This window comes from Notothenia rossii (assembly GCF_949606895.1).
Source record: "Notothenia rossii genome assembly, chromosome: 5".
Lineage (NCBI taxonomy): Eukaryota > Metazoa > Chordata > Actinopteri > Perciformes > Nototheniidae > Notothenia > Notothenia rossii.
In genome coordinates this window covers 8448239-8475973 of record NC_136903.1, presented here as the reverse complement: position 1 = coordinate 8475973, position 27735 = coordinate 8448239, and the positions used below count along the sequence as shown (strand labels likewise).

At 41.8% G+C, this 27735-nt stretch overlaps 3 protein-coding genes across 4 annotated transcripts in view; 2 read left to right on the top strand and 1 right to left on the bottom strand.

Annotated features, from left to right (window-relative positions):
• Positions 1 to 21355, top strand: part of LOC307041860 (DNA polymerase III PolC-type-like) — a 40552-nt gene extending 19197 nt beyond the window's left edge. The window contains exon 3 of the mRNA XM_079685406.1: positions 20605 to 21355. Coding sequence (XP_079541532.1) covers positions 20605 to 21137 — 533 coding nt within the window. The 3' untranslated portion in view covers positions 21138 to 21355. The remainder of the gene's footprint in view (positions 1 to 20604) is intronic.
• Positions 182 to 1971, bottom strand: LOC307039866 (DNA polymerase III PolC-type-like). The gene is made up of 3 exons (XM_079682298.1): positions 1756 to 1971; positions 1535 to 1586; positions 182 to 943 (listed from the first exon to the last, which is right to left on the bottom strand). Exons 2-3 carry the CDS (start codon positions 1584 to 1586, stop codon positions 417 to 419), a joined length of 579 nt encoding a protein of 192 aa, XP_079538424.1. The 5' UTR covers positions 1756 to 1971; the 3' UTR covers positions 182 to 416.
• An 882-nt stretch (positions 21356 to 22237) lies between the features above and the next one.
• plex9.2 (PML-like exon 9.2) lies at positions 22238 to 26351 on the top strand. 2 transcript variants are annotated; one of them, XM_079680216.1, is made up of 2 exons: positions 22238 to 22682; positions 25155 to 26351. In XM_079680216.1, exons 1-2 carry the CDS (start codon positions 22607 to 22609, stop codon positions 25808 to 25810), a joined length of 732 nt encoding a protein of 243 aa, XP_079536342.1. In that variant the 5' UTR covers positions 22238 to 22606; the 3' UTR covers positions 25811 to 26351. The 2 variants fall into 2 exon arrangements, with proteins under 2 accessions (XP_079536342.1, XP_079536343.1); XM_079680217.1 differs by having other exon boundaries at positions 22673 to 22791.
• The last annotated feature ends 1384 nt before the right edge of the window (positions 26352 to 27735 follow it).

The following is a 27735-nucleotide window of genomic DNA, read 5'->3' as shown; positions in this document are numbered from 1 at the left end:
TCTAACAATGATGTTGTTGGTGGATATAATGCCACTGAATATAGTTGTTTACAAGTTCATTACTACAGGTAGAGAAGAAAATGAATATAATGATATATGATGTTTGAAAAACAAAGCATACCATGCCTTTTAAGGAGTAGACATTTCTCCCTGAATGATGGCTGGAAATGAGTTGAATAAATTGTATAGAAGAGTCAAATTAAAGTTTAATGGTAATTTAAACATTATGTTTCGATTTAAAGGAAATACAAAAAAAACACTTTTGAGCATGACACAGAACATCAAAACAAGCATGTCATAAATCACATGTTTTTTGTTGTTATGTCAATCTGTACAACCACCTGTGGGTACATGATGAGAACACAAAACAACAAATATTAACTTTAATATTTAATATTTTAATGTTGTTCTTTAGATTAGATCCAGTCGGTGACCTCCCTGATGTCATAATTGTCGGGATCCCAATAATTGAACAGCTCTTCCAGCTGTTCGGCCTTCTCCACTGCATTATGGGCATTGTATTTCCTTCCCAGGAAGTGGCGGACCAGATCCGGCCGATTCAAAGGTTTCAGTTTAGGATGGAGATTCTTGCTCAGCGGTAACGTATCCACAAACCCAGACACCACCTTTTTGAACTGCTCAAAGAGGGAACACTTCTCCAGCACTCTCATGAGCACCCTTCTATGAAATCTCCTTGAGTTGTGGGCCGCCAGCAGCACGGGGCTGGGGAAGCGGCCTAGGTAGTCGATGAAAGTTGTTAAAGAATAGTAAAGTGTCATAGTGCTCACAGGCTCTCCGTTGAGTAACAGTTGGCCGCAACGGACGGTGAAGCCGTTCACTTCTGTAGCTAAGCGTTCAATTGGGATACGGGGGGGGATGTAGCGGTTGAAGATGGTATTTTCACAGCTGGCCGCCAACTGGACGATGTGACAAGATTTCACGGCTGCATGCAAAAAAGGAATTAATTTAATACAAAGTATAAAAAAATATAGTCAAAATTATATAGTGGTCATCTTTTGTTCATCAAACGGCTTAATGTTTCACACTAGAACAACCGGCTCAAAGCCAAAGGGACTTCAACTACATTCTTACAGAATACTTTGATATTCTGTCAAGGACAGACCAATTTAACGAACAAGTTGAGATACAATCTTTTCAATAACAAAGACTAGTTAACGACCCTCACAAACCCCCGAGACGCAGATAAGAAGCAGACCCTAGGAGAGAGTTTAAAACAATACAGGATGGGGGCTGCTGGAGGTGTTACACCCCCCCCCCCTCCCTCCTAACCTGTGCTCCTTTCTCCCTTTCCACTTCTGAAGATCTCCTTAAAATAATTAAAATAATAATGTTTCATAACCATCCAGTCAGACAGAGATACGCCCAAAAACACATGTATACCAACTACCAACAGACACACACAGACACACGCACGCAAGGACCCCAAAGATCCCCAAAAATACGTGAAATAATTTCTCCTAATAACCAGCTATAGTAAGTATTAATAAAGAGACATCAAGTAAATGTTATTTACCTAATCCTGTGGTCTCAAGTTCAAAGAAAACGATGGGACCCAGCCAAGCCATCTGCACGAATTAAAAGAAAAAAGATATTTGAACATACAACATTCACATATGCATTGGACAAAGAATTAAAAGAAAGTACTGAAAAAGCTAATTAAAAGTAGGAGTAAAGTTAGGCGACTGATAAAGTCAGAAATGTATAAAAAAAGAGAGAAATTATGCCGGAACTCACCGTGGACGCTGCAATAATCCTGTCACTGCCACAAAATCTCCACAAACTGAACTCAACTAGGAATATCAATTGTTTTTTGTAATTTTTTCAGTTTCTTCGTGTACTCACTGACCTGGCTGTTTTCTCTTGTGTCTTGCAGCTGCAAAACTAAGCTAGTTTCCCTTGAATGTAGAAAGTTCCCCGCAGTTCGTTTAGTTTCAGTTTCAATACAGGCAGGGCCGGCCCTAGACTTTTGGGGGCCCTAAGCGAGCTTTGGCTTGGGGGCCCCCTCACTCTGGCACGTTCTCATTACACACAACACGGAACCAAAGTTTGTCTTATGATGTTAGCATAAGCACACATATTGTATAAATAAGCATGTAAACACTGAAGTGGGACCTGAGAATAGCAACACAGTCTTTAAATCGACTACAAATAACTACTGTTAGAAAAATATCACTCGACACCAGGTTGAGAATCAATGATCAGGTTCTAATTTATTCTTGCAGGAAGGAGCAGAGTTAAATCACATACAAAGGATATGGGTTAACTCACACACATGAGGTATGTTGCTCAACGGAGAAGCAAAAAACATCAGGTTTATATAGTCCAAAACACAGAGATAACAACAAAGTCGTAAATCGAGGTGGCGCTAATATCATCCGCGGGTGTCGGAAAGGTGTCAGGATCATCTGCGACATCTTCTGGAAAGAGTCACATACTTCCTTCACGCCTCACAGAAAAGAGATATTTAGGAGACAGCAAGTCTGTCTTCTCATAAATATCAACAACATGAAATGCCCTGCCTTCTCCTATCACAAGAAGGAGCAGCTGCAAGGTCATACACAGTTCAGAGTCACCCACAGTATCAGTGCATTAAAACAACCCAAAGAGTGGAGAAAACAGTATTTCTCCAACATATCCCTCCTGTTTATACTACGGAATAACATAGAACTTGGAAAAATTCAAATAATTTATAAAAGATAAAAAATTCATATACAACACCCAAACGACTGAGGTAGGTAGATTGTATAGGCACATGTTTTAATAATAATAATCAAAACATTGAGGTAGATCACACCAGTAGTTCATCTTCTTATAATTGCATAGAAATGGATTTATTCTAAATATTTGTCACACTATGATTATAAGCATAAATGGATATAAAATCACTCACACCAAACACTGTCTTTATTTAACTAGGAATGGCCTCCATCATCATCAATATGCATCTTCTCTCGATTTTCTACATGTGAGTCATTGTGTTAGTACAGCCCAGTGTTTTCCTTTCCGTCTGAACCAGGAACTTCCTGATCAAACAAGGAGGTGAGGAATAAGTCAGTCATGGAAATGGCCATCCAGCCCTATCTCCTGGTAGTACTCGCGAGCTGAGCTCTGGTGATTCATTAGCATTAGGTTCTATTTTGTCAGGGAAGTCTCAATCAGTCTCATCATTAGCCCTCTCAGACAGGGTATGCAGCAGCATCCACATACTGTGAGTATCGCCACAGCAATCATCAAAGAGGTGAACAAAGATAAGCTAAGCTGCCTTCAGTGTCGCTGCCCCCACCCTCTGGGACTCCCTCCCTGCAGAAATCCGCAACGCCCCTTCTCTCAACATCTTCAAATCAACCCTTAAAACTCATCTGTTCAACATCGCCTTCCAACAATAACCATAACTCCCCCCCCCCCCCACACACACTTACACTTCCATTTCTGCCCCGTTTTATGTTTATGTTTTTTATGTTTTATGTCTTGTCCTTGTATGTGTCTTTGTAAAGCGACCTTGAGGTTATGAAAGGCGCTATATAAATTCAAGTTATTATTATTATTATTATTAAATTCTTCCATTTCCCAAACTAGGATCCCAATATTTTGCTGAAGGGATCCTCGAATGCTGTATTCTCAGTCAGCTCTACTGCAAGGGAAGTTAAACCCTTTAAAGCTCTGGTTACAGTTCCACCTGGAGCAGTGTTATTTGGGATAAAAGTGCAACATGAAGATCCAAACATTTTACACACCAAGGGCTCGACATTAAGGGCTGCCCCGATGGCCCGGGGCCATCTAGTATTTAGCTCGGGCAATGAAGCCTCACCTGCTGGTTGCCCGATCGGGCAATCTATTATGCCAGCAGCTCGCGGATCCAGTAATGAGTGACCAGACAGTAAAACTAAACATATCTATAACTAGTTTAGGTAGTTTGAGAGGTAATTAAAATAGCTACGTGTGATATTCTAACCTGAAGTGTGTTTTTTGTCCGCTCACTGCTGCATGGGATCATGCAGTGCTGCGTGTCGACTCGTCAGCAGCAGCTGATCTCTCTCTCCCGTCAGATTAGACTTCACTCGCGTTTATGTCCATATCGATCAGATCCAGCTAGTTTTAGCTAATGATATGACTACCTGCTTATTAAAAGACACCTAAACAATAAGTGTCGCTTTGCAACTCGGTTAGGCCACAAAGTATAGCGCAGCATTATGCATTTGTTTACATGCCCACCGGAACCCAGAGGCATTACCAACAGATCAACGCACAATCAACCCATACAGGACATCTCTTTCTCCACATTAAGTGTTAGACATTAGAATTGACTGGCTTCAGTCTTCTGTCACATACTCTTCTTGTCTGTCACATAAGTGGCGCAACTGAAGCGGTATTGTGCTAAAGGGAAATTATTGTGACCGAAGAGATTTAGATTTGCCGGCCAACGGGAACTCTGACGTCGCCATTTTGTATGCTTCGCGGATGCGCTCGGCTCCTCTCGACTGCTGCTCGGGTCTGCTCGGTCAGCTTCCGGATGAGGAGGCATTCGTTCGACCAATTTACAGTAGATAACAGTACAAACATTTTTAACAGGGGCCATAATAGTGTAAATAATATTTGTTTTGGCAGTTACAACTGAATGTAATGTTTTCTACTTTTTTACATCTGATGAAGGCAAATGCCTGGAAAGTGTGTTGACCAACAACTTAAGTATTTCTTATAGCTATGCAGGGCATGCAAGCGAGCAAACACAAACAAGAACAAACAAACAAGTGAAATGAAGAATAAAATTGAAATTGTACAATATAATATTGTGCTGATTCATCTTATAATTCAGTCTAGAGAATGCACCAGACAGCATCTAAGACCTGCAAAAATCTAAATGTTCTAGGGGGAGGCCCCCCAAACCCTTCGTGGCATTTCGTCCGCACACATTTTTCAGGGCAATCTCTATTGGGCTCAGGGCCATCTGTAAATTAGCTTAGATGGCCCACAGGGCCCACAGGGCCGCTAATTCCCGCATTGAACATCGCAGAAACTCCGTTCAAACATCAAAACGTTCAGCTCAGTCGGGAATCGATGGCTATTACTTTTCTCATTCATAACTTTCATAATTCCAGAGATACATCCCATAATTCATCACATTTTTAACATTTGAACTTTAACATTGCGCAGCTCGTTAAGGCAGAGTGCGTGATGTCAGAGTTAGAGTGGAGGACAGTTTGAAATTTGCCTTCATATATTTTTTAAAAACTGCTATAATTCCCAAACCCTACATTCCTGAGACATAATTTTTCATGACAAACGTAGGAAAACATCCCGTAGCTTGAAAAATGACAAATAATTAAGCAAAAAATAATTAAACAAAGTGCTTCTTGAGGGCATGTAGTGACAAAAACATTCAACATTCCTCCATTAAAACCCATTGTAATTTGAGGCTGATATTTCCTCACAGCAGCAGCCGCACACCTTTAGTTAAACTGCCAAAAAGGCCACATTATTAACCCGGAAGTACACAAAAATTACACTTCAGATACTGAACTTCCTTGACATGCTTCACGTTTTGAAATTTCACAGATATCTGTTACGGTTCTTCCACAAAACGTTCACATGTAAGAGGTTTATCTCTCATCTAGAACAATGGAAACCTTTGATCTCTGGGCGCCTCATTAGCTCAAATACAAACACCTGTGTAATGGAACACGATGATGTCATCACTCCAACTGACATGGTTCAAGGCTCTTTCTGCATGTCAGTCTTTATGCATGACGGTGTTTTTGATAATGGATCCTGACCACTCACATTTGTACACTGTGAACAAATTATATTATTAAACAAATATATAACATAAATACAAAAAATACTCTAATTTAGTCTCTTTTCCAGCGCTCTTCATTGGTAACTTTATCATTTCTGAGTGTCCTTGAACGCATCAATATTAGCAGATGCGTCACACCAAGCCCGGGAGATTTATTCTGCTCTGACTACTGCTAGGTAAGTTCATGTATCCATAAACACCTGAAGTTTAAAGTGTCAAATTAACTATTTTTCAAAGTATAACACACCGTTTGAGTTTGTTCATAGACTGTTTACTGGCATGACAACTGATATTAATTTACACATTAAAGGAAACAGCTTCTTAGCAGCGTATCCAGTCTTAGCCCGTTAGCATTGTGCTAAAGGGCTAACAGCTAGCAGCGTTGCGTTAGACCGTTAGCATAGAGAACCGCAGTGACGCGTCGTAAAACCCGGAAGTAAACTTCTTCCGGTTCCTTCGCGAAAAATGTCAACCCTACTTTTATAATTTTTGAATCATAAATCTAGTCGCCAAAAGCGAAATGCTAACGTTATGCTATAAACGAACTACAAGCCAGTACAGAAGCAGGGTCGCACGACTTCAACGTCACGCCAACTTAAGATCGTTTCAACTGACTTGCACTGAAACTGCACTTTGAACACTTTAAATATATTAACATTTTAAACTGTATACCCCGGTTATCTAGGCCCGTTTTGTTTAATGTATACAAAGTTTATCTAGGCCCTTTTTGTTTTATGCATACATGTCACACTGTGGGAAACGATATTTCGATATTTCTGGATGTATAACACATGTAGAATTTTTGACAATAAAGCTGAATTTGACTTTCGCGTGCTTGCCTATTTTAACAAAGCTTTTCATTTTAGCCACACTGAATTTAACTAGAAGTCATGGCTGTGTCAATTACCATTCTGATATCGTTTTACAAAGATGACAAGAAGAGTGTAGATAGAGGAGAGAACCACTACAAGTCAGGACACGTTACAGTGCAGCCTAGATGAAGGTTTGCTTACCGGTGTTGTCAGGGCTAGCATGACGGACAAGGTTTATAGTGTCGGTGAGTAGTGATAGCAAGAGTACCGTTAACCTTTTAAGACCGAGTTAATTTATTCACATTAATTCCCGTCAACAAATCAATTGTATGTGTCACATGAAATCTTTATTAGGCAAGGCAAGGCAAGTTTATTTATATAGCACTTTTCAACACAAGGCAATTCAAAGTGCTTTACAAAAAATGAAAGACATTAAGAAAATGGCATTTAAAATCAGTCATTAAAAAGAAAAGCTAATAAAAGAAACATTAAAAGAAAAAATACATGGATAAAAGTTACAGTGCAGTCTAGGATATGAATAGTTCAATTAAGAGCAGCGACAAAAAGAAAAGTCTTCAGCCTGGATTTAAAAGTAGTAAGAGTTGCAGCGGACCTGCAGGTTTCTGGGAGTTTGTTCCAGATATTTGGAGCATAATAACTGTACGCTGCTTTACCATGTTTAGTTCTGACTCTGGGGACAGAAAGCTGACCAGTCCCTGAAGACCTGAGAGATCTGGATGGTTCATCATTTAGCAGGAGGTCAGAAATGTATTTTGGTCCTAAACCATTCAGTGCTTTATAAACAGCAGCAGTATTTTGAAATCTATTCTTTGACACACAGGAAGCCAGAGTAAAGACTTCAGAACTGGAGCGATGTGATCCACTTTCTTAGTGTTGGTAAGGACTCGAGCAGCGGTGTTCTGAATCAGCTGCAGCTTTCTAATAGATTTTTTAGTGAGACCTGTGAAGACACCATTGCAGTAGTCCAGTCTACTGAAGATAAAAACATGGACACGTTTTTCCAAATCCTGCTGTGACATTAGTCTTTTAATCCTAGATATGTTCTTTAGGTGATAGTAAGCTGATTTAGTAACTGTTTTAATGTGACTGTTGAAACCAATAACTAATTTAACCCGCTGACAAGAGAGCCTACCTCCGAAGATCGTGACTGGCTGAGGGACAGACTCGGGGGCAGGTTCTCAGGAATTTCTTGGCTTCTCTCCCCCGAGCCAGAAGAGGAACACTACAGCTTGGAAACACTTACTGTTCCTGAAATTATCAAATCTGTTGGGCATCAGGGACCTGAGGCAATTGTGGCAAGCATGGCATTGTCTGAAGAGCAACAGAGGGCAATTCAGGTGGCTACCACTGGTCAGCGAACCAGCCCAAACTGGCATTTGTTCAGGAAAGGAAGGTTGACTGCCAGCAACTTTGGAGCTGTCCTGAGGTCAAAGCGTGTGACTGCTAACTTTATTGCCAGAGTGCTAAGGCAACAACAGGCCCTTGATGGTGTTTTGTCTGTACAGTGGGGGACTATGAATGAATGTGAGGGCGTCAGGGCATTCACAACTGCAACTCAGATGCGGGTCCATGAGTCAGATTTGTGGCTCTCCCAATCAGGAATGTTGGGGGCATCTCCAGATGGTCTGGTAGGGTCTTCCGCTGTGCTGGAGGTAAAGTGTCCCTACGGAGCCAGGGAAACTACAATTAGTGAAGCATTGCAAATCAAGGGCTTCTTTGTCAGTAAGGAAGGAGAAACATTCAGGCTGCGTGAGGAACATCCTTACTGGCACCAAGTGCAAGGTCAGCTTCACTTCACTGCAAGAAAGAAGAAGAAATAATAAAACTGAATTGTTTTTAATTTACATTTACTCGCCTTTGCAAAGTTGTGGTTGTTAGAGTGTTAGGTTTTCTGTCAGCTCGTCTGTTGGGAAGATATAAAATATAGTTTCATGGAAGTCACACCGTCACATATACTGTAAGAGCATTAAGACATAGGCTACAGTACATAGGCTAAAACAAAACATCTAAAGATATAACCTTGCACTTGGATAAGTCTCGTGAACATTTTCACTATTTTGACATTTTTATAGATGAAAATTGAACTAAATAAATAAATGGTAGAATAATCCATATTGAAAATAGGTGTCAGCTGCTACACTAATTATAAGTTATATTTCTTAATTAATTAAGATAAGATATTACTGTATTGATCCCAATTTGGGAAATGTTTGTGTTGCAGCAGCATAACAAGAAAAACAAAATATAAGTTATTATATATACAAAAGTATGTGAGGGATGGGATATTAAATTGAATATAAATGTAAAATGTACATGTGATTTTACATCCAAGAGAAGCTATGGAGCAGAGTTCTCTGCCAGCCTGAGGTGATTTGTTATTAGTTCAATATGTCAAACTGATTTCCCTGACTACAATCTTTAGTTACATGGTGAAACGTTATGCTGCTTGTACTAATAAGACTGATCATATAAGCCACACAGGTTTTAATAGGATGTATTCATTATCTTTACTTGTGTTGCGGTCTTTTCAGCAGCGCCATCTCTATAACGGCGATACAGTCACTACCCATTATTTACATTTCACCGTGACATGGACAAAAATGTAACGTCAGCTTACCTCATGGCACGAATCCAGACTCTCCTTTGGAAAACATTGGCCGGGAAACGATAGAACAAGCACGTTTCATAAGAAGACCTGTGGCTGCAACCCGGAGCAAAGCAACAGCTAACTACTAGCGCTAGCTTTAGCTAACGTTAGCCAATGAAACGAACTGCCGAGTAAAATTGGAAAACACTGGTAATTAATTATTCTATAATTTGTAAAACTACGGTGTTAAAAACGACAATTTCAAAAATACAGATTCTAATGGTCAGATATAGATATACAGATACTAAAGATAGGCAGGTACTTGCTTTTAAGCAGAACACAGGGGAAAACAAACTTAGCGGGAGTGTTTACGTGTTCGGCGTAATGACGTACAACGGCCTCGACAATTTCTGTAGTCCTATTCAGCCATTCGGTAACAACCATCGTTTTTCAGACACGTAAACTCTTCAAAAATCCCCAGTGGGGTCACTGCTGATGTATTTAATGTCGTAGAACAAAACGTCAATTACCTCTTAAATTTGTGTCAACCACAGACCTTATTTCGAGCTATTTTCCAAAACCCTATGGAAAAAATGCATTACTTTTTGAGGAAGGAACCGGAAGTGCTAAAAATACTAACTTACTTCCGGGTTTTACGACGCGTCACTGCGGCTCTCTATAGGCTATGTTAACCTTTTTAAACTAGTAGGCTAAATGACATGATAAATCATCAACTCACACGTCTTTCACAAAACACCTGCAACGAATTTCTAATCCAAGTAATTAACGAATCATGAGGGACCTGACAGGCTATATCAGGTCCAGGCACACCTGTGATTTAAATCTCAACAGCGAAAAACATTCAGTGACCACATGAAACAAATTGAGTCATGAAACCCGCTGTAGCATGTGCCTTATGGCAGTGGCAAAAACTTCTGACCAACAACGGGAATCAGGAGAGATGCCGATCCCAGCGCTGGAAAGCGAGAATGCGCAAAGCCGTCCTGCTTCATCTTGAGGTATTTGAGTGTTCGATTACAATTGTTTTAAATAGTTGAAAAATAACTGGCTTTTTTCATTGGAATACAACAATGGATTAATTTGTTATGACAGAATATGTATGTGCAGTTTAGTTTGATGGATAAAGGTATTGACCTGTACATTTTATTCTTCCTGCAGGTTCAACACCCACACTCATACAAAAGTTTGAACAGCAGTGTCCCGGTGCTGGAGCTGTACTGCGGAGATGGGTGCCTGCTGAAGGACTTCAGGATGAGCCGAGACTCCCTGGAGGCCTTGATGCGGTGTCTGGGGCCTGAGAGGAGACAGGCCTGGGGACACCACATGACTGTATTGATAACTGTGTACTGGCTGGCACACGGTTTGTCATACCGTCTGGTGTCCCGGGCCTTTCAGGTACCCTTCTCCACGGTCCACAGACTCGTCCACCAGGGAGTGGAGGACATCGCTGCTCTCAGGCAGTCTGTGATCAGGCTGCTTGCTGGTCCAGAGCTGGAGGAGGTCGGGCAGGGCTTCCAGCAGTTGGCCGATAGCCCGGCATTTAGTTCATGTGTGGGTGCCATTGATGGGTGCCACATTAGAATAAAGACCCCACCCGGACCCAGTGGCCAGGACTACATAAATCGGAAGCTCTTTCCTTCCATACAGCTGCAGGCTGTATGCGATGGGAAGGGTAAATTCCTACAAACATTCGTAGGATTTCCGGGCTCAGTGCACGACACCCGTGTCCTAAAAAACAGTACCTTATACAAAGAGGCTCTGTACCCTCCACCAGGGTACTTTATTGTGGGAGATTGTGGCTATCCATGCATTGTACACCCCATAACGGTCGTAACCCCGTATCGGGAGCCACTACAGGGGAGGGTACAGAGCCGCTTCAACGGCTGCCATGCCAAAGCGCGCAGCATCATTGAGCGCGCTTTTGAGATACTGAAGGGGCGATGGAGGTATCTCCTGTCGAAGGCCTTGGAGGTGAACCACACCTTTCTCCCTGCTGTGGTAACTGCCTGCTGTGTACTGCACAATCTCAGCATTACTGCAGACATGACTGAACTGTTGGAGGAGGAGGAGGAGGAGGAGGAGGAGGAGGAGGAGGAGGAGGAGGAGGAGGAGGAGGAGGAGGAGGAGCAGCAGCAGCAGCAGCAGCAGCAGCAGCAGGGGGTAGAGAGGTCTCCACCTCGTCCTGTGAGGGGGGAGCGAGGTGGACAGGGCCGGAGAGACAGACTGGCAGACCAAATCTCGGCTCCTGACCACAACCCGGTCCAGCTGAACGACCACGATTATTGTTGAGAGGATTTTTTATTTATGGCCAGTTTTTTTGTTACCCGTTTGTTTTCTTCACCTTCTTCACATTTACTGGCCAGATGCATTACTCTCTTTTGTTCGTCCATTGATATGCCTTATTTCCAATTTCACCTTGCTCAAGTTTATTTAGAGCAAAGGACTTTACAGACCCATATCTTTATTACAAATTGTCTGTGAAATAGGCCATCACACAATCTCTTAAGAAAGTGTTACGTTTAGTGTTGAAATTGAGTCATGTTCAGTGATAAAATATTGTTATGCTTTGACTGAACTTGAAAAGAAAGAAGAGACATGTGTTAGCAATTTTACTTATGTAGGTTTTGAGCTACATGCAGTAACTTGCCTCAATGTTAATGTATATATTATTTATAATAAAACATCCCTGATATTGCATTTGGATACTTTACACACGGTTGGTTTATACGCAGAATTATTTGAGGTGGAGATTTAAAAAGCGGAAATCAGTGGCCATGACTTTCTGTATGAATATAGACAGTTATGCCTTGGGTTGCAAAAAGACTTTGGAACGTTGGCTTTTCAGTCAGGTCACAATCATAAAATGTATATTCAGCTTTGTATAAAATAAATATCTCCTTGTATCTTCAGTAAACATGTGTGTTTCTGTATGTCTAATTGTAAAGAAGGCTTCATGCTTGATGTAACCCTTGTATGGTGTTCGGGTCTGTGGGACCCGTTTATTATTTTTCTAAAGAAAATTGATAATTTATTTTCTCTAACTCACTCAATGGCCTTGGCTCTGCATGTCTCCCTTGAAAAAGAGATTAATGATCTCAATGGGATTTCACCTGGATAAATAAAGGATTTTAATTGAATTTTCTGTGAAGAACAGATATCAGAACACATTTTCAGTGACCACCCACTCGGTCAATGGATGGCCTCCCACCGATGGCCTCATGCATGGCCGTAAAATACGGACCTATTATGTTCTCAATCCAGGAAAATATCACTCACTCCCAGGCATTCTTGGCAGTGTGCCTTCGGCCAGTAAAAAGGTTATCGTTCTTGACCCTCACTTTGATGAGGGTCAGAGTGTCTTGCTCTGTCCCTGTGAAAAGACAAAGTAAAAGGTGTAGCTTAAAACTGTTGGAAGATTTACAGACTGTAATGAGCGATGGATTCTAGTGTACAACATAGCCCAAACCAAATGATGGTGCTGAATGCTAAACAAAGTTCTGGTTGATTTAACACTCTCACAAAAAAATTAACGTTTGCACTTTTAAACATCATGGCATGCTGTGGCAGGATTGGGTGTAGTTAAAATGTGGATAAAAACATAAAGAATATCAGGTGAAACGTCAATAAGGAATGCGGTTAGAGGGCTCTAACTGCATACAGACGGGCGGAGTTGGATCGCGCATTTCACTTCTTAAATAACTAATGCAACGTATCATTGTCAACACTTACATTTGTGCATGGCTCCCGCCATGGTTTTGAAATGATTCCAGCGGTGTGTCACGCCTATTTTATACCCAACGTTCCCGGAAATGCATCCGCGAAGGAGCAGCGAAGGACCGTGGAGGACCCATCGGTGTATCCTCGGTTATAGCTCCTCCAGAGAGCCTCCTCGACGCTCGATCCTCGGTCCTCGAAGTGCATTTAGAGAAATGAGATGTCCTTCAATATGGCGCGCTGAAATTCATTTCCGGGTCACTACCGGAGGACAGAGGAGTCAAGGAGGGGGATTTGACGAAATGAGAAAGGGCCACGGATTGACCGTCCTCATCTGCGCTCTTATTTTTGAAAGACAACTTCCGGTAGCAGAATATGAAAAAACGTTTTTTTTTTGTTTCTGTTTTCTAGTGATTTTATTTTTTGTTTGAGAAGTAGAAAATGAAAATCATCCCGTTTTTTAAGTTGAATAAATCCATTTTTGACCATGATAAAGAAAAAGGCCTTGTATTTCAATTTTGGTTTTTCAATTTGAAAACGAAGATCAAATATCCAGTCGTTTTTTGTTTTTGAATATCCATTTGTGAAAAGAAAATCCAATGACCAAAACATACACTGACCCCAAGTCATTTAATTGGACGAGAGGCATACTATGAGAGCTGGTCAGAGGGATGGGTCAGTGGTCACTCTATGACGAGTTGAACCCAATGTGAGCAAATTACTCTGAATGCTGCGACGCAGCACCTGAGATTACTTCCAAGAAGTTGTTCATGTTCTCAATTTGTTACGTTTAACGTTATATTAGTTCGGTATACTTCGGTACACATGTGTACCGAACCGAAGGGCCCGTACCGAATAATTTCGGTACCGGTACGTATACCGTTACACCCCTATAATATATTGATTAAAAGAATGCAAATAGGGTTTAACAAAAATGTTCTTTAATTGTATTACAGACAGTTTGCATGCCTGTTGGATGCACATTACTCAGTCTTATTGAGTGCCAGCCTCAAGCCTCAAACCCCTTCTTGTGATCCCGCCTTGCCTTAGGAGGTCCATGGAGCCTCCAAAAGGTCTCTAGGAGACGCAAGGCCAGGATTCCATTCGTGGCCCCAGCAGCCATGGTTCCGGCTCCAGTGCCGGCCCCAGCAGCCATGGTCCCTGTTCCAGAACCGGCCCACACAGCCATGTTTCCGGCTCCAGAACTGGCCCACACAGCCATGATCCAGGCTTCTGTTCCGTGCCCAACAGCCATGGTTCCGGCTCCAGAACCGGCCCCAGCAGCCATGGTTTCGGCTCCAGTACTGGCTCTCCGGCCGACGCCAGCCCCCCGTGTCCTGTCGGCGTACCGGCCGACTCCAGCACCTCATCTCCTGTTGGCTCTCCGGCCGACGCCAACTCCCCGAGTCCTATCGGCATACCGGCCGACTCCAGCAGCTCGTCTCCTGTTGGCTCTCCAGCCGATGCCAGCTCCCCGAGTCCTGTCGGTGTACCGTCCGACTCCAGCTCCCCGTGTCCTGTCGGCGTACCGACCGTCTCAAGTCACCTCTCCAGTTCCCTCTCAAGTCTCCTCTCGAGTCTCCTCTCGAGTCCCCTCTCGAGTCTCTTCTCGAGTCCCTTCTCGAGTCACATCTCCAGTCCCTTCTCGAGTCTCCTCTCAAGTTCCCTCTCGAGTCCCCTCTCGAGTCCCCTCTCAAGTCACCTCTCGAGTTCCCTCTCGAGTCTCCTTTCGAGTCACCTCTCGAGTTCCCTCTCAAGCCCTCTCTCGAGTCCCCTCTCGAGTTCCATCTCAAGTCCCTTCTCTAGTCCCTACTCAAGTGCCGTCGGAAGTTCCGCTGGGGGTCCTGCCAACTCCATGTCCTGTCCCGTTGGGGGTCCCGCCGACTACTCTTCTGCCGGGGGTCCTGCCAACCCTATGTCCTGTGCCGTTGGATGCCCCGCCGACTACTCTTCTGCCGGGGGTCCTGCCAACCCATGTCCTGTGCCGTTGGAGGCCCCGCCGACTACTCTTCTGCCGGGGGTCCTGCCAACCCATGTCCTGTGCCGTTGGGGGTCCTGCCGACTACTCTCCTGCCGGGGGTCCTGCCAACCCTGTGTCCTGTCCCGTTGGGGGTCCCGCCGACTACTCTTCTGCCCGGGAGTCCTGTCAACCCCATGTCCTGTTCCGTTGGAGGCCCCGCCGTCACCTGTCTCGCCAGGGGTCCTGCCAACTCCTTGTCCTCTTCCGCCGGGGGTCCTGCCTACTCCTTGCCCTGTTGCGTTGGTGGTCCAATCGACACCAGCCCTTGCTCCATCCGGGGTCCCATTGACACCAGCCCAGGTCATGTCCAGGATCCCGTCTACGCCTGTCCCACGGGCTCCGGTTCCTGTCCGGCCGACACCGGGTCCTGCCCGGCCTCCGGAGCTGTGCGGTCTTCACCCTCGAGCCCGGCCCCCTGAGTGCTGCGGCCTTTACCCTCAAGCCCGGCCTCCTGAGTTCCCAAGCCGTGGTCCTCGCCCTCGAGCCCGGCCCCCTGATTCCTCGAACTCTGCCTTTCCCCCGGGCCGTCAGCACAAGACCCCCTCCATGGACTCTGCCTTGCCCCCGGGCCGTCCGCCCGAGACCCCCTCCATGGACTCTGCCTTGCCCCCGGGCCGTCCGCCTGAGATCCCCTCCATGGATTCTGCTTTGCCCCGGGGTGTCCGTCGTGCTCCCCGGTTTTGTTTCTGGTGATTAGGTTCTTGGTTTTTCCTGTCTTCGGCTTTTGTTAATAAAGCTCGCTTTTTCTTACCTTACCTTTTTTAGTCCTTTTTTAAACTGCACTTTGATCCCATTTTCCACACACCCTGACAGTTTGGTGAGCAATCCGCAGATAAAGCGATTCACAAAGAAATTGGATTGATAAAGCAAGCAAGATTTCTGAGCAAAGGACGGATGTTAGTAGAAATGATAAATGCAAAACAACAGGAAAAGTTACTGAAAATGAAGACCTTGAATGAAGTTCAAATTAAATGCCATGTTTCTGGAGCAAATCGGAAATACTTGGAGTTATCAGTGGAGTTCCGCTAGAAATCAGAATAGAAGATCTCAAGAAATGAAAGGGGGAAACATGACTATAGTTAAGCGTCTTCCTACTAGGTATCAGGGTAAGCTAGTGGATAGTTTGTATGTTCTTCTTCAGTTTGAAGAAACAATTCAACAGAAGATAATGATAGGTTGCATGAGCTTTCCAGTAAGAGAATTCATCCCTAAACCTCTGTGGTGCTTTAAATGCCAAAGGTTTGGGCATGTGGCAGACAAGTGCAAAGCAACAAAGCCCATGTGTCCAAAATGTGCGGGGGAACATGAATATGGTAGTTGTACTGCAGGTGCTAAGGTGAAATGTTGTAACTGTGGGGAACATAGTGCTGCGTATCAGGGCTGCAAAGTGCAGAATAAGGCCAAGGAGGTGCAGAGAAACAAAGTGCAAAATAAAGTCTCATATGCTGAAGCAACAGAAAGGAATCATTAAACATAGAAATCGCAAGTAGCAGCAAGTATATTCTGTTCAAAATATTTCCCCAAACTTCCACAGGCAAAGGAAAGCTTCAAAAAATGTTCACATAAGTGTGTGATAGGAGAGGATGCATTGATTGTTAATAAGTAGGTCAAGACTGAAAACAATAGTGGAAGCAGCAGGTGCATTTTTGGGGATAAAGGATATAACTGTTGAAATGATACATGATATGCTAGCCCCCAATAATGATGATTCAAAGATTAGTGAGTAGATTCATGTTTTTTCTCTTTCTGCAGTGGAATGCTAGAAGCCTTATTGCAAATGGACAATAATTCAAGACCTATCAGTTAAAAGTGTACTTTTACTCCACTACATTTATTTAGTACCTTTAGTTACTATACATATTTGGATTAATGATGTGAAATATAATCAACCCTTAAATCAGACTTTAGTTCCACATGGAGTAAATTCACACGCTAACTTTGATTCTTTTGTTAACATTCCTCAAGGTGTCAAAACCATGGTCAAAACCACAGGGCTTCCTATTGTGACATGTTGCATGCAAACTTTTTAAAACAGAGACGTAAAGCGTGAGTATTGTTCAAAAGTTCGGCATGATGTCTGGTTTCGGATATCTGGTAATACATTTCTTAGAAACACTTACTTGCATCCAAACAAACTAAAGCCAATCATACATGTAGTACAGGTACATTTCATGGAGGCAGGATTTGTAGGTGTCACGACCACTTAATCAGCAGATCTGTCAACACCCCCAATTTTCAGAGGGTAGTCCCCAGTATCCCTCACTTACGGTATGGGAGCAGAGCAGGACAGTTCAACATTATGTTTTCCACAGCAGCAGCCTGAACTCTGGGCAAAGTCGGGTCTAAACACTAGATCTGTATTGAAACTAAAACCGAACTGCGGGGAACTTTCCCCATTCAAGGGAAACTCGCTTAGTTTTGCAGCTGTGGTGGACAAGACACAACAGGCTGGTCTGTCAGTACACGAGGAAACTGAAAAAAATAACAAAAAAGCATTTATTCCTTGTTGATTTAAGTTTAAGTGGAGGTGTTATTTCAGCGTCCACGGTGAGTTCTGGCATCTTTTCTCTCTTTTTTTTATACACTTCCGACTTTATCAGTCGCCTAACTTTACTACTATGAATTAGCTAACATACATCTTGAAAGCTATACGCGTTTTGACTACGGTACTATCTTTTAATGCTTTGTCCACTGCATGTGAATGTATGTTCAAATGACTTTTTCTTTTAATTCATGCAGATGGCTTGGCAGGGTACCATCGTCGTGTGTGTGTGTGTGTGTGTGTGTGTGTGTGTGTGTGTGTGTGTGTGTGTGTGTGTGTGTGTGTGTGTGTGTGTGTGGCTGTGTGTAGTTGGTATACACGTTTGAATGTGTTTTTGGGCGTATCTCTGTCTGACTGGATGGTTATAAACAAAAGCACACACACACACACACACACACACACACACACACACACACACACACACACACACACACACACACACACACACACACACACACACACACACACACACACACCTTAATCATCGTCCATACATCTAAAAAATGTTTTGAGTTGTATGGACGCTCTTAAAGGAGATGTTGGTAAAGCTAACTAAATGTATCCCCGGTTGAGATTGAAGGCCCCTCTCCGGTCTTACTGCTCAAAATCAAACATGCACAGGCATCTCAGTGTTGCACTATATACCCTTAACTTTTCTATCTATGTATTTTAACCAGGTCTGGATATTTACTAACTGAGAAAGACTGCTGGTTCATATATCAGACATGCTCAGTCCTAAGGTGGTTCAACCGGCAGGTGTACAAAGCAGTGAGTGATGGTGGTGTTCTGCACCTCTGTAAACATGTCATCCACCCTGCTTCAGTTCTGTTAGAAAGTATTATAATAGGATAAAAACGTGCAGCTGTAAGTGTTTTATGACTAAAAAGGAAGTATGTCATAAACACTGAAGAAGGACCAGTTTTAAATTAAGCATTGAAAATATTTCTAGGATTATTTCATAGCTATTTGGACTCACACTACCATCAGTGGATGGAGCTTGATCAGCTGTGAAGTTTTGTTTTGGCCCAAATGTTTATTTGCTGTTCTAGACGATTCTGTATGATCTTCATGATCAGAAAGTGTTTGCCTAGTTGTCGTTAAATTGCACATTTTCATTTCTTCTGAGCATTGAAGTCCCTTTACGCTCCAGAAAAGCTACCACACCACATATACCTTTATACTGTGGTTTTTCTAGTTCAAGAACAACCTTTCAGGCAACATTTTAATCCTTATCTTCTTCAGATTCCTCATCATTTACCTCACGAAGATGAAGTGATCTGAGCACTGCCTTACTACTTTTTAAATAGGATCATGGTCAGTGTTCTGGACATATCATTTGACTTTTGATTCTCAGTATATACCCAGCACCTTTAAAGAATTTAGAAGAGAACATCCTATGTTTTTTTTCTATAAGATGTAAATTGCACCGCTCCAGATAAAAAAGACAATTCAAATCAGCTGTGGACTTTAAAGCTAAAGAACACTGCAGGTTGGTTTTAGGTGGGAGGGGGTCTCTGTGTCTGAAAGCTGCTTTAATGTACTACCTACTGTGAGGTGCAGGGGGATCATTGGGTTCAATCCTGATTGCAGCGTAGATCTTTACACACACACACACACACACACACACACACACACACACACACACACACACACACACACACACACACACACACACACACACACACACACACACACACACACACACACACACACACACACACACACACACACACACACACACACACACTTTACTTGACTCTTCCTGACTCTGAAGCTCACAGTCCTCTGTGTCAGAGAGAATGGTGACCCTAAATTTACAACAACGGAAAAAAAACACTGTTTTAGTATATAAATGATTATATATAAGTAATATGTATTCATCAATCAAATGTACTTCTTTACATATCCAAGCACATACATATATTTTTATATAAAGCCAGATACATTTAAATTGTGTGGAAAAGTGATATTTGTGAAGCGAGACAGTGGCTTTTTGTCCCAAGGACTCTTTGGTTTTGCTTCTTGAAATGACTGCCTCTAACCCCTCATTCAAGTGAACACAGACATGTCTGGTATTATAATATTCTAACTAATGTATTTTAAAAAAAAATTAAAGAGTCTGTGTGAGGACCAAAAAGGTAGTTTGTTGCCTGAGGGGCAACAGTATGCCATTGATCACTTTGTTAACAATATTTATTGATATATTTATTATTTGATTGAGCTCAAAGGTTCATAATTAGTCTACTGCAATTAGGTGTGTAGATGGAATGTCAAAATGGCTTAAATTGTCTTTTTTATTTCTCTTGATTGCTTTTAATTATTTTAAGGAGATCTTCTTCAAGGTATGTATCTTGTGTTTTGTAAATTGTGTAACTTGCTGCTGTTAAATACCGTCAAATTATTTGCAATATATACTTTATATATATATGCCATCTTTAATAACTGTAATATATACCAGGCTGCTAAATCCTAAGAACTGCTACAGGATTTGATTTGTAGACTTGATTTGTTTTTATCTGTATTTTTGAAAATGATGTAACTTTTTTTTGTTTTTATCTTTTTTTTTAGCATATTGTTTATTATATTATAACTTAATACTTTTTTAACGCATGTAAGATATGCAACACTAAGCTGTCTGTGGCTCTTTCCTGCTGTAACTCAATCAATTTCCCCTCTGTGGGACTAATAAAGGTATCCTGATTCAGAAGTGGAAAGGGAGAAAGGAGCACAGATTAGGAGGGAGGGGGATGTAACACCTCCAGCAGCCCCCATCCTGTTTGTTTTAAACTCTCTCCTAGGGTCTGCTTCTTATCTTTGTCCCGGGGGTTTGTGAGGGTCGTTAACTAGTCTTTGTTGTTGAAAAGATTGTATCTCAACTTGTTCGTTAAGTTGGTCTGTCCTTTACAGAATATCAAAGTATTCTGGAAGAATGTAGTTGAAGTCCCTTTGGCTTTGAGCCGCTTCTTCTAGTGTGAAACATTAAGCCGTTTGATGAACAAAAGATGACCACTATATCATTTTGACTATATATTTTTATATTTTGTATTACATGAATTCCTTCTTTGCATGCAGGCACTAAATCGTGTCACATCGTCCAGTTGGCGGCCAGCTGTGAACATCTTACCATCTTCAACCGCTACATCCTCCCCGGCATCCCCATCGAATACGGAGCTACAAAAGTGAACGGCTTCACCGTCAGTGATGGCCAACTGTTCCTCAACGGAGAGCCTGTGAGAACTGATCCACTTTACTCTTCTCTACAATCTTTCATCGACTACCTTGGCAGCTTCCCCGGCCCCGTGCTGCTGGCGGCCCACAACGCATGGAGATTTGATCAAATTGTGCTCATGAGAGTGCTGAGGAAGTTCTATCTCTTTGAGCAGTTCAAACAGGTGGTGTCTGGGTTTATGGATACCTTACCGCTGAGCAAGAAGCTCCATCCGCACCTGGATTGTTTTAAGCAGCCATGCCTGGTCCGCTACTTCCTGGAAAGGAATTACATTGCCCATAATGCAGTGGAGGATTCCAAACAGCTGGAAGAGCTGTTTTGGAATTATTGGAAACCCTACAATAAGGACATCAGTGAGTGCACCGACTGGATCTAAGCTTTAAAATAAGCTACAGAACAACATTAAAATACTGAAGTTAATATGTGTTGTGTTCTCATCATGTACCCACAGGTGGTTGTACAGATCAACATAAAAAAAACGTGTGATTTCTGACATAATGCTTGTGACACCTCAAACTCCATGTTAAATAATGCTCATACTTTTTGATGTTCTGTGTCATGCTCAAAAGTGTTTGTTTTTGTATTTCCTTTAAATCGAAGAATAAGTACCATTAAACTTTAATTTGACTCTTCTATACAATTTCTTCAACTCATTTCTAGCCATCATTCAGGGAGAAATGTCTACTCCTTAAAGGCATGGCATGCTTTGTTTTTCAAACATCATATATCATTATATTCATTTTCTTCTCTACCTGTAGTAATGAACTTGTAAACCACTATATTCAGTGGCATTATATCCACCAACAACATCATTGTTAGAGATATACACTCAGTGGTGTTCAGTAACTAAGTAGATTTACTCAAGCAATAAGAACAATTTTGAGATACTTGTATTTTAGAATCGGTTTTAACTAGTTCAGAGTGTATAATCAATAGTGTCCATTAGCAAGACCAGTGTGGACACTAAATCTAACTAAAACTGCCGTCCATGGCCAAAGAATGTATGCCAGTGGGACCTACGCACCTGATAAGAAGGATTTCCGGATGTTGCTAAACATTAAATTATCTCAGGTCAGCTTGTGCTCGGTCCTGAATTGGCAACAAAAAAAAGCCAGAGCAGTTCCTCCCTAAAGGAGATAGCACTCCCCAAGGCCGAAGACCTATGCCATGGGAAAGGAGACAGAGGAAGGAGAGAATGATGAACTGTGTCAAAGGTTAAACACCTAAGCAAAATATTCCCCAACACTTTAAAGTATATTTTAAAGCTGGTCATTTTGTACTTTTACTTGAGTGGCATTTTGAATGCAGAAATTGTACTTGTAACAAAGTATTCCTACACTCTGGTACATCTACTTTTACTTAGACAAAGGTAAAACATTTCCACCTCTGTATACAATGCTATACTCTAAGTATTTGTTTTTGAGCTGCCATTAACATCCTGTAGGGGCCAGCACTCCGCCTGAGACGCTTGTGTTCTGTTCTTTTTTCACAGAAGAAGAAATGTTTCCAGATGACTATTTTGGAAAGCTGATTTTCAAGCTTTCTTTCTGAAACATACGATTTGAATTTGCTACAAACATACACCACAAACTACACAATTTAGTCTGTGTGTATTTTTAGAGCCTAGACTGCAACTCATTTGTTTCAGTTTCTTTTATTTAAATTAAACTCGAACGATGCTTTTATTATGAAAGTTTCTGCTGTTTAAAAACATGGAGGGAAAATCTTCAGGCGAGTTTGCACTGACGCTGGTATATGTAGATAAATACTAACTGATAGAGTCTAGTGTTTTTTTTATTTCACCAAACTGTGTGGCTGTCTTATTGTTGAACCGGATGTGTCGGGATGCAGAGCTCAGACGGAGCAGAAAAGTCTCAACAACAGAGGCTGGTTTTCTTCGACTTGGAGACAACTGGACTGAGTAAGATACCTCCATGAGACTTTAAATGGACTTATGACCTGTTTTCAGACAGATACAAGTGTATGCTTCTGCTTTAAAGTTGCCATGTTTTGTCAGGATAACTTCTGAGGTAGAGAAATCACACTGGACACTTACTGCATAATAACCTTTCATTTAGTTTTATTGTCATGACTCATCACTACAAATTGAATGAACGAGTTATCAGTTTACAGGCAGTTTGCATAATGCCTACTCGATCTTAGCTTGAGATATTATAAATGATGTCTGTTTAAAAGTATTACATACATGTTGTTATAGTTTAATACTTGACACTAGGGCTGCAGTTGGTTTCAGTTTGATCCATTTTCTTGATTGGATTAAAATGTGGCTTCAATCAGAGCTTTTCTCATACCTTTACATCTCCATTGTGAAGGGCCCATCTGGGCAATGTAGAGCTGCAACAATTAGTCAACTTACTGATTAGCCAAATAATCAATTAGTTAATAATTGCTAGCTAGTTAATAGTCAATTAAACCTTTATGTAATATTCATGGCAAAATGGCAGAAAATGTGTTTTTGGTCATTTCAAATAAGGAGTTTTCCTGCTTTCGGATAAGTCAGACATTAAAGACGTCACCCTGAACTTTGAGAAACTGGGATTGACAGTCTTCACCATTAATCTGACATTTTGCAATGAATCTAGAAAATAATCATCAAGGATAGCCCTTTGACAATGTTGCGCATTCAATTTAATGTAGTACATGGACTGGTGAGGTGTTTTATTTTCTGAATCTTATTGATTGACTGTTTCTAAATTGATTTTCAAGATTATTTATCATCACAAAAAGGCCTAGCATGAGATATAGTAAGATTTTACCCATATATCCCTTGCCTAATTAACACAGTTTTAGTTTACCTAACCTAACAGTCTGTAATTCATCAAAGCTCCACCTGTAGGCCTGGGGCCGTATTCACAAAGCATTTTATCTTACCGCTAGGAGTGCTCCTAACTCGCGCTAAAACATTTTACGTAGGAGTTTTTTCTTAAAAGTTATTCACAAAGCCGCTGAGACCTACTCATACTAAGGATAAATCACTAAGAGTGAACTAAGAGTGACGCGCCGTTGCTATGGATTACGTCGATTCTCGTGCATGAGTTTAGAAGCGGTCAGTACGGTGATTGGTTGTTCAGAGCAGGCGGTCTCGGTGAAACTAATCCGCAACATCCCACAAACGAGCCCACTAAATCACCGAAAAAAAAGGAAATAGCCTAGGCTAGAAATGTATTCCTATCAAATAGTTATGGACAGTGCAGTTAGCAGAATACACGCATGATGACAAGTTTGTGCAGACCACGATAATGACGTTGTATATGCACGTTAAAGAGAGAGGGCAAACAATAAAAATACGTAAATTGCATTAAATCAAGGGGGCAATTAAAAGCACCCTGCAAACTATTATCCAATGAGCATATTTCCAGCACTTAAACACTTTCAATAACAGCCCCTATCGCCGTTCAAGTCCCCCTATCATGATGAATGAAAACAATCTGCGTGTTGATGGAATGTACTTTCTTTCTCATGACGAACACGTCCTCATCCTTTGATGGCGCAATTATTTTTATATGCGTCCCGTCAATAGCACCGGGCATACCTGCAATTGCCATGAAGTTGGCTTTGATCCTGTGTAGTTGTTGATTGTCCAAAGGAAACCGGATAAACTGTTGGATGATATGTGGTCTAGAGAGCGCGTTGATGGTTTGGTTTATGGCACGGCTGACTAATGGTTGCGATATTCCTAAATCGTCGGCATTGCAAAGTTGCATTTTCCCTGTTGCTAAATATCGTAGTGTTGCCAAACATTTTATTTCCGGACTAATCGGGTTATTCCTGTTAGTCGGGGATTTTATTGCATCCCGCACTAATTCCACAACAAGTTTGATACCCTCACGATTTAGCCTATATCTCTTGATCAATTCACAGTCTTCCATTGTCTCCAAAACATTTCGTCTTGCAGCCATTTTCCGATTCTTTGTGAATAGGTCTTAGTGAGGAGTCCTCTCGAGGACTTTTAAGCTCTCCCAGACTTAGGTGCTACTTTTAGGCCTAAAACACTTTGTGAATTGCTCTTAGTGAATACAATTAGGAGTCCTAAATTTAAGACTGACACGCCCATTATGTTTAGGAGTTTCTCCTAAATTCGCCAGTTAGGAGCTACTTTTAGCCCTAAGATCCTTTGTGAATACGGCCCCTGATCTCCGTGCAGTGGGTTGTGTGGAGGTGTTCGGATCAGGGGGTCACAGGTTCAAACCCCACTGCAGTCAGCATGTCGTTGTGTCCCTGAGACACTTCACCCCAAATTGCTCCAGTGGGGATTGTCCTCAGTATTGAGTATGTAAGTCGCTTTGGATAAAAGCGTCTAACAAGTGACATGTCATGTAATGTAATCTCCAGTAATCATTTCTCCTGATGCTCTCCTGTGTGTTTCCCCCAGGTAAGAGTTGTGAGATGGTCCAGCTGGCTGCAGTGAGTGGAGGTCACTCCCTCAACCTGTACCTCATCCCTCGGGGTCAAATGCAGCGAGGAGCGTCCAAAGTGACCGGCTTCAGCGTCCGCAGACAGAGGCTGTACCTCCATCGCCAGCCTGTCTTCACCAACACCCTGCGAGAGGCCCTGGTCTCCTTCATAGCTTTCCTCCAGATGTTCGGACATCCTCTCGTCGTCGGCCACAACATCCGCCGCTTCGACTGTCCCGTGCTGGCCCGAGCTCTGGAGGAACTGGACCTCCGGGCAGAGTTTGAGGCCGCGGTCTCCGGCTATGTGGACACTCTGCCTCTGGCCCGGGAGATGCTGAAGGAGCGCGGTCTCAAGAGTTTCCGACAGGAGAACCTGGTCAGGGAGCTGCTGGGTGTGAACTATAAGGCCCATGATGCTTTGGAGGATGTGCGGGCTTTGCAGGCTCTGTATAGTGTGCTTCAACCCACACCAGAGTTGATCTGTAGGCATCTGTTCACCCTGGACACCATGAAGGACAAACCAGCTGCTCAGTCTAAAGAGCCAAAAGGACAGCGCCCCCTGAGGGAGAACGTCAGACAGACAGCGAAGATCACAGAGAGTAAAGAGGACAAAGCCACACAGGAGAACATGTGAAAACATCTGGATGTTTTCATTACACAAAACAAGATGGCTGCTGTTGTTGTGAAGCTGTCACTTTCCTCAAAGGCTTGATGGTGGAAGTTGAGCGAAAAGACTGACTTCACTTCAGTGTATCAAAAAGAAAAATGAACTGCAGCGCAAATGGGATTATACCACGGTGATTTTGAAAGGTGAGAGAAGTGAACACTGTAGACAATGCATGCACAAAGTCCTACTTCTGTGTTATGCAGCACTAAACAAAAAAGCACTGAAACCCTCCAGATTAAGGTGCGATTAGTTGGTTACCATTAACAAAAACATGCATTGACATTTATTGCACAGTACCTACCTGATTGAGACAAAAAAAGATGTTGCATTTATGGGAATCTTAGGAGGGTTGTTGATATTTGTTTGCTATTTGCTATTCTTCAAGATTAATATTTATATTATTTTGTAACTGAAAATGTATTATCTGTTTTTATCTGAATTTACTTCAAAGTTTCCATGGGCTCTACATATTATGAATTAATCTGCTAATAAATGTATTATATTTCTAGTGTGTCCAGAATGCTATGCAACATGTTTGGTTAGTGCTTTCTGCTTTGTAAATACGTGAATATTTTAGAATAATGGATTCATATGATACAATTGCAGTCTAAGAGTAGTACACAGTCATTTTTTTATAATATCCCATTTCTAATTTTAAGCAAGTTCACCGATTTTAGGAAATGTTTGGCGCTCACTACGAAGTACACAGCAGATTAGATTGCTTCCACACAGCTCTCACCATAGCTGCTAGCTTCTAGATCAGCGACAGCTAACGGTTGGTACACATTTACTTATAGAAATGAGTAATACCAAACAGGCCCGTAATGATTTGTTAGCAGTATTGTAAGATTTCACTTCAAACTGTGCAGACGCAATAAAAGGAGTTCAGTTGTAGTAATGGAACAAGGCTTTATTAAACCACTTCTACACACACACGTTATCTGCAGTCCCAGGCATAACCATATTTAAAAACCCTAAACCATGCCTTTTACTAGAGAAATATTCCAAGACTATAATTAAACCACTTCAGCGTCGTGTGCATTTTAAGGACAGGAGGTCAAAGTGGACAAAACAAACGTGTGGACATACAGTTTTTAAAACGACAAGGTGACTCAAAACAAGATCATTAACAACGATGTGAGAATCTAAAATAAAAGTTAAAACTCAATTCGTATTTAAATCAGTGATCTCTACACGATTACTAAATAAAAATATGTTTTGAAAAGATGGAAAAAAAGTTGGTTTGTTAACAAAAAAACGTTTTAATGTTTAGAGCTACAGGAAGAGGAAGTTAAGGAAGGGTTCCTTAATCAAGAAGACCATGATTTTAACTTAAAACCTCCCAAATATTCTTCTTTTTTCCCACAATTTCAACAACAGACAAATAAAAGGTTTAGTGCACATACATCAGGGACAAGCTTAGAAATCAACCCACATCACTTACATGGTCATAGGTAAAAGCGTTAACCAGCATTGGAACAATTCACTGTCATTCATTCAAACCACAAGAGAGATATTTACTCACTGGCAGGCAGTTACAGCATTCACTCATAATTCATTCAAGAAGAATCCACTTCATTGGTTGACTTAATTCAGATTGACCCTGAGACAAACTGGAATATTATGTGGAAATTTGCATCATACTGAAATAACCTACTTACAATATTCTACCAACATGTTGGATCACCACATAACACACAGGTACAACATTACAATACGGTATTGTTCAAGGGTCAATTTCACTTATTATCGAGTAATAATGAATCAGTACAAACAACAAAACATGCAACGTCTGTAGAAAATCCAGCTTCACACACTCAGAAATACAGACATGTTTGTTACGATATCCCTATAAAACTGAATGCAGCATTTTGTGGTACAACTGTTCAAGA

Excerpts from the sequence above, each read along its gene's own strand:
- LOC307039866 (XM_079682298.1), bottom strand. The coding sequence starts at position 1,586 with ATGGCTTGGCTGGGTCCCATCGTTTTCTTTGAACTTGAGACCACAGGA. Across the intron at positions 944-1,534 it reads ACTTGAGACCACAGGATTAG|CCGTGAAATCTTGTCACATC; the intron begins GTAAATAACATT and ends TTTTGCATGCAG.
- plex9.2 (XM_079680216.1), top strand. The coding sequence starts at position 22,607 with ATGCAGAGCTCAGACGGAGCAGAAAAGTCTCAACAACAGAGGCTGGTT. Across the intron at positions 22,683-25,154 it reads CTTGGAGACAACTGGACTGA|GTAAGAGTTGTGAGATGGTC; the intron begins GTAAGATACCTC and ends TGTTTCCCCCAG.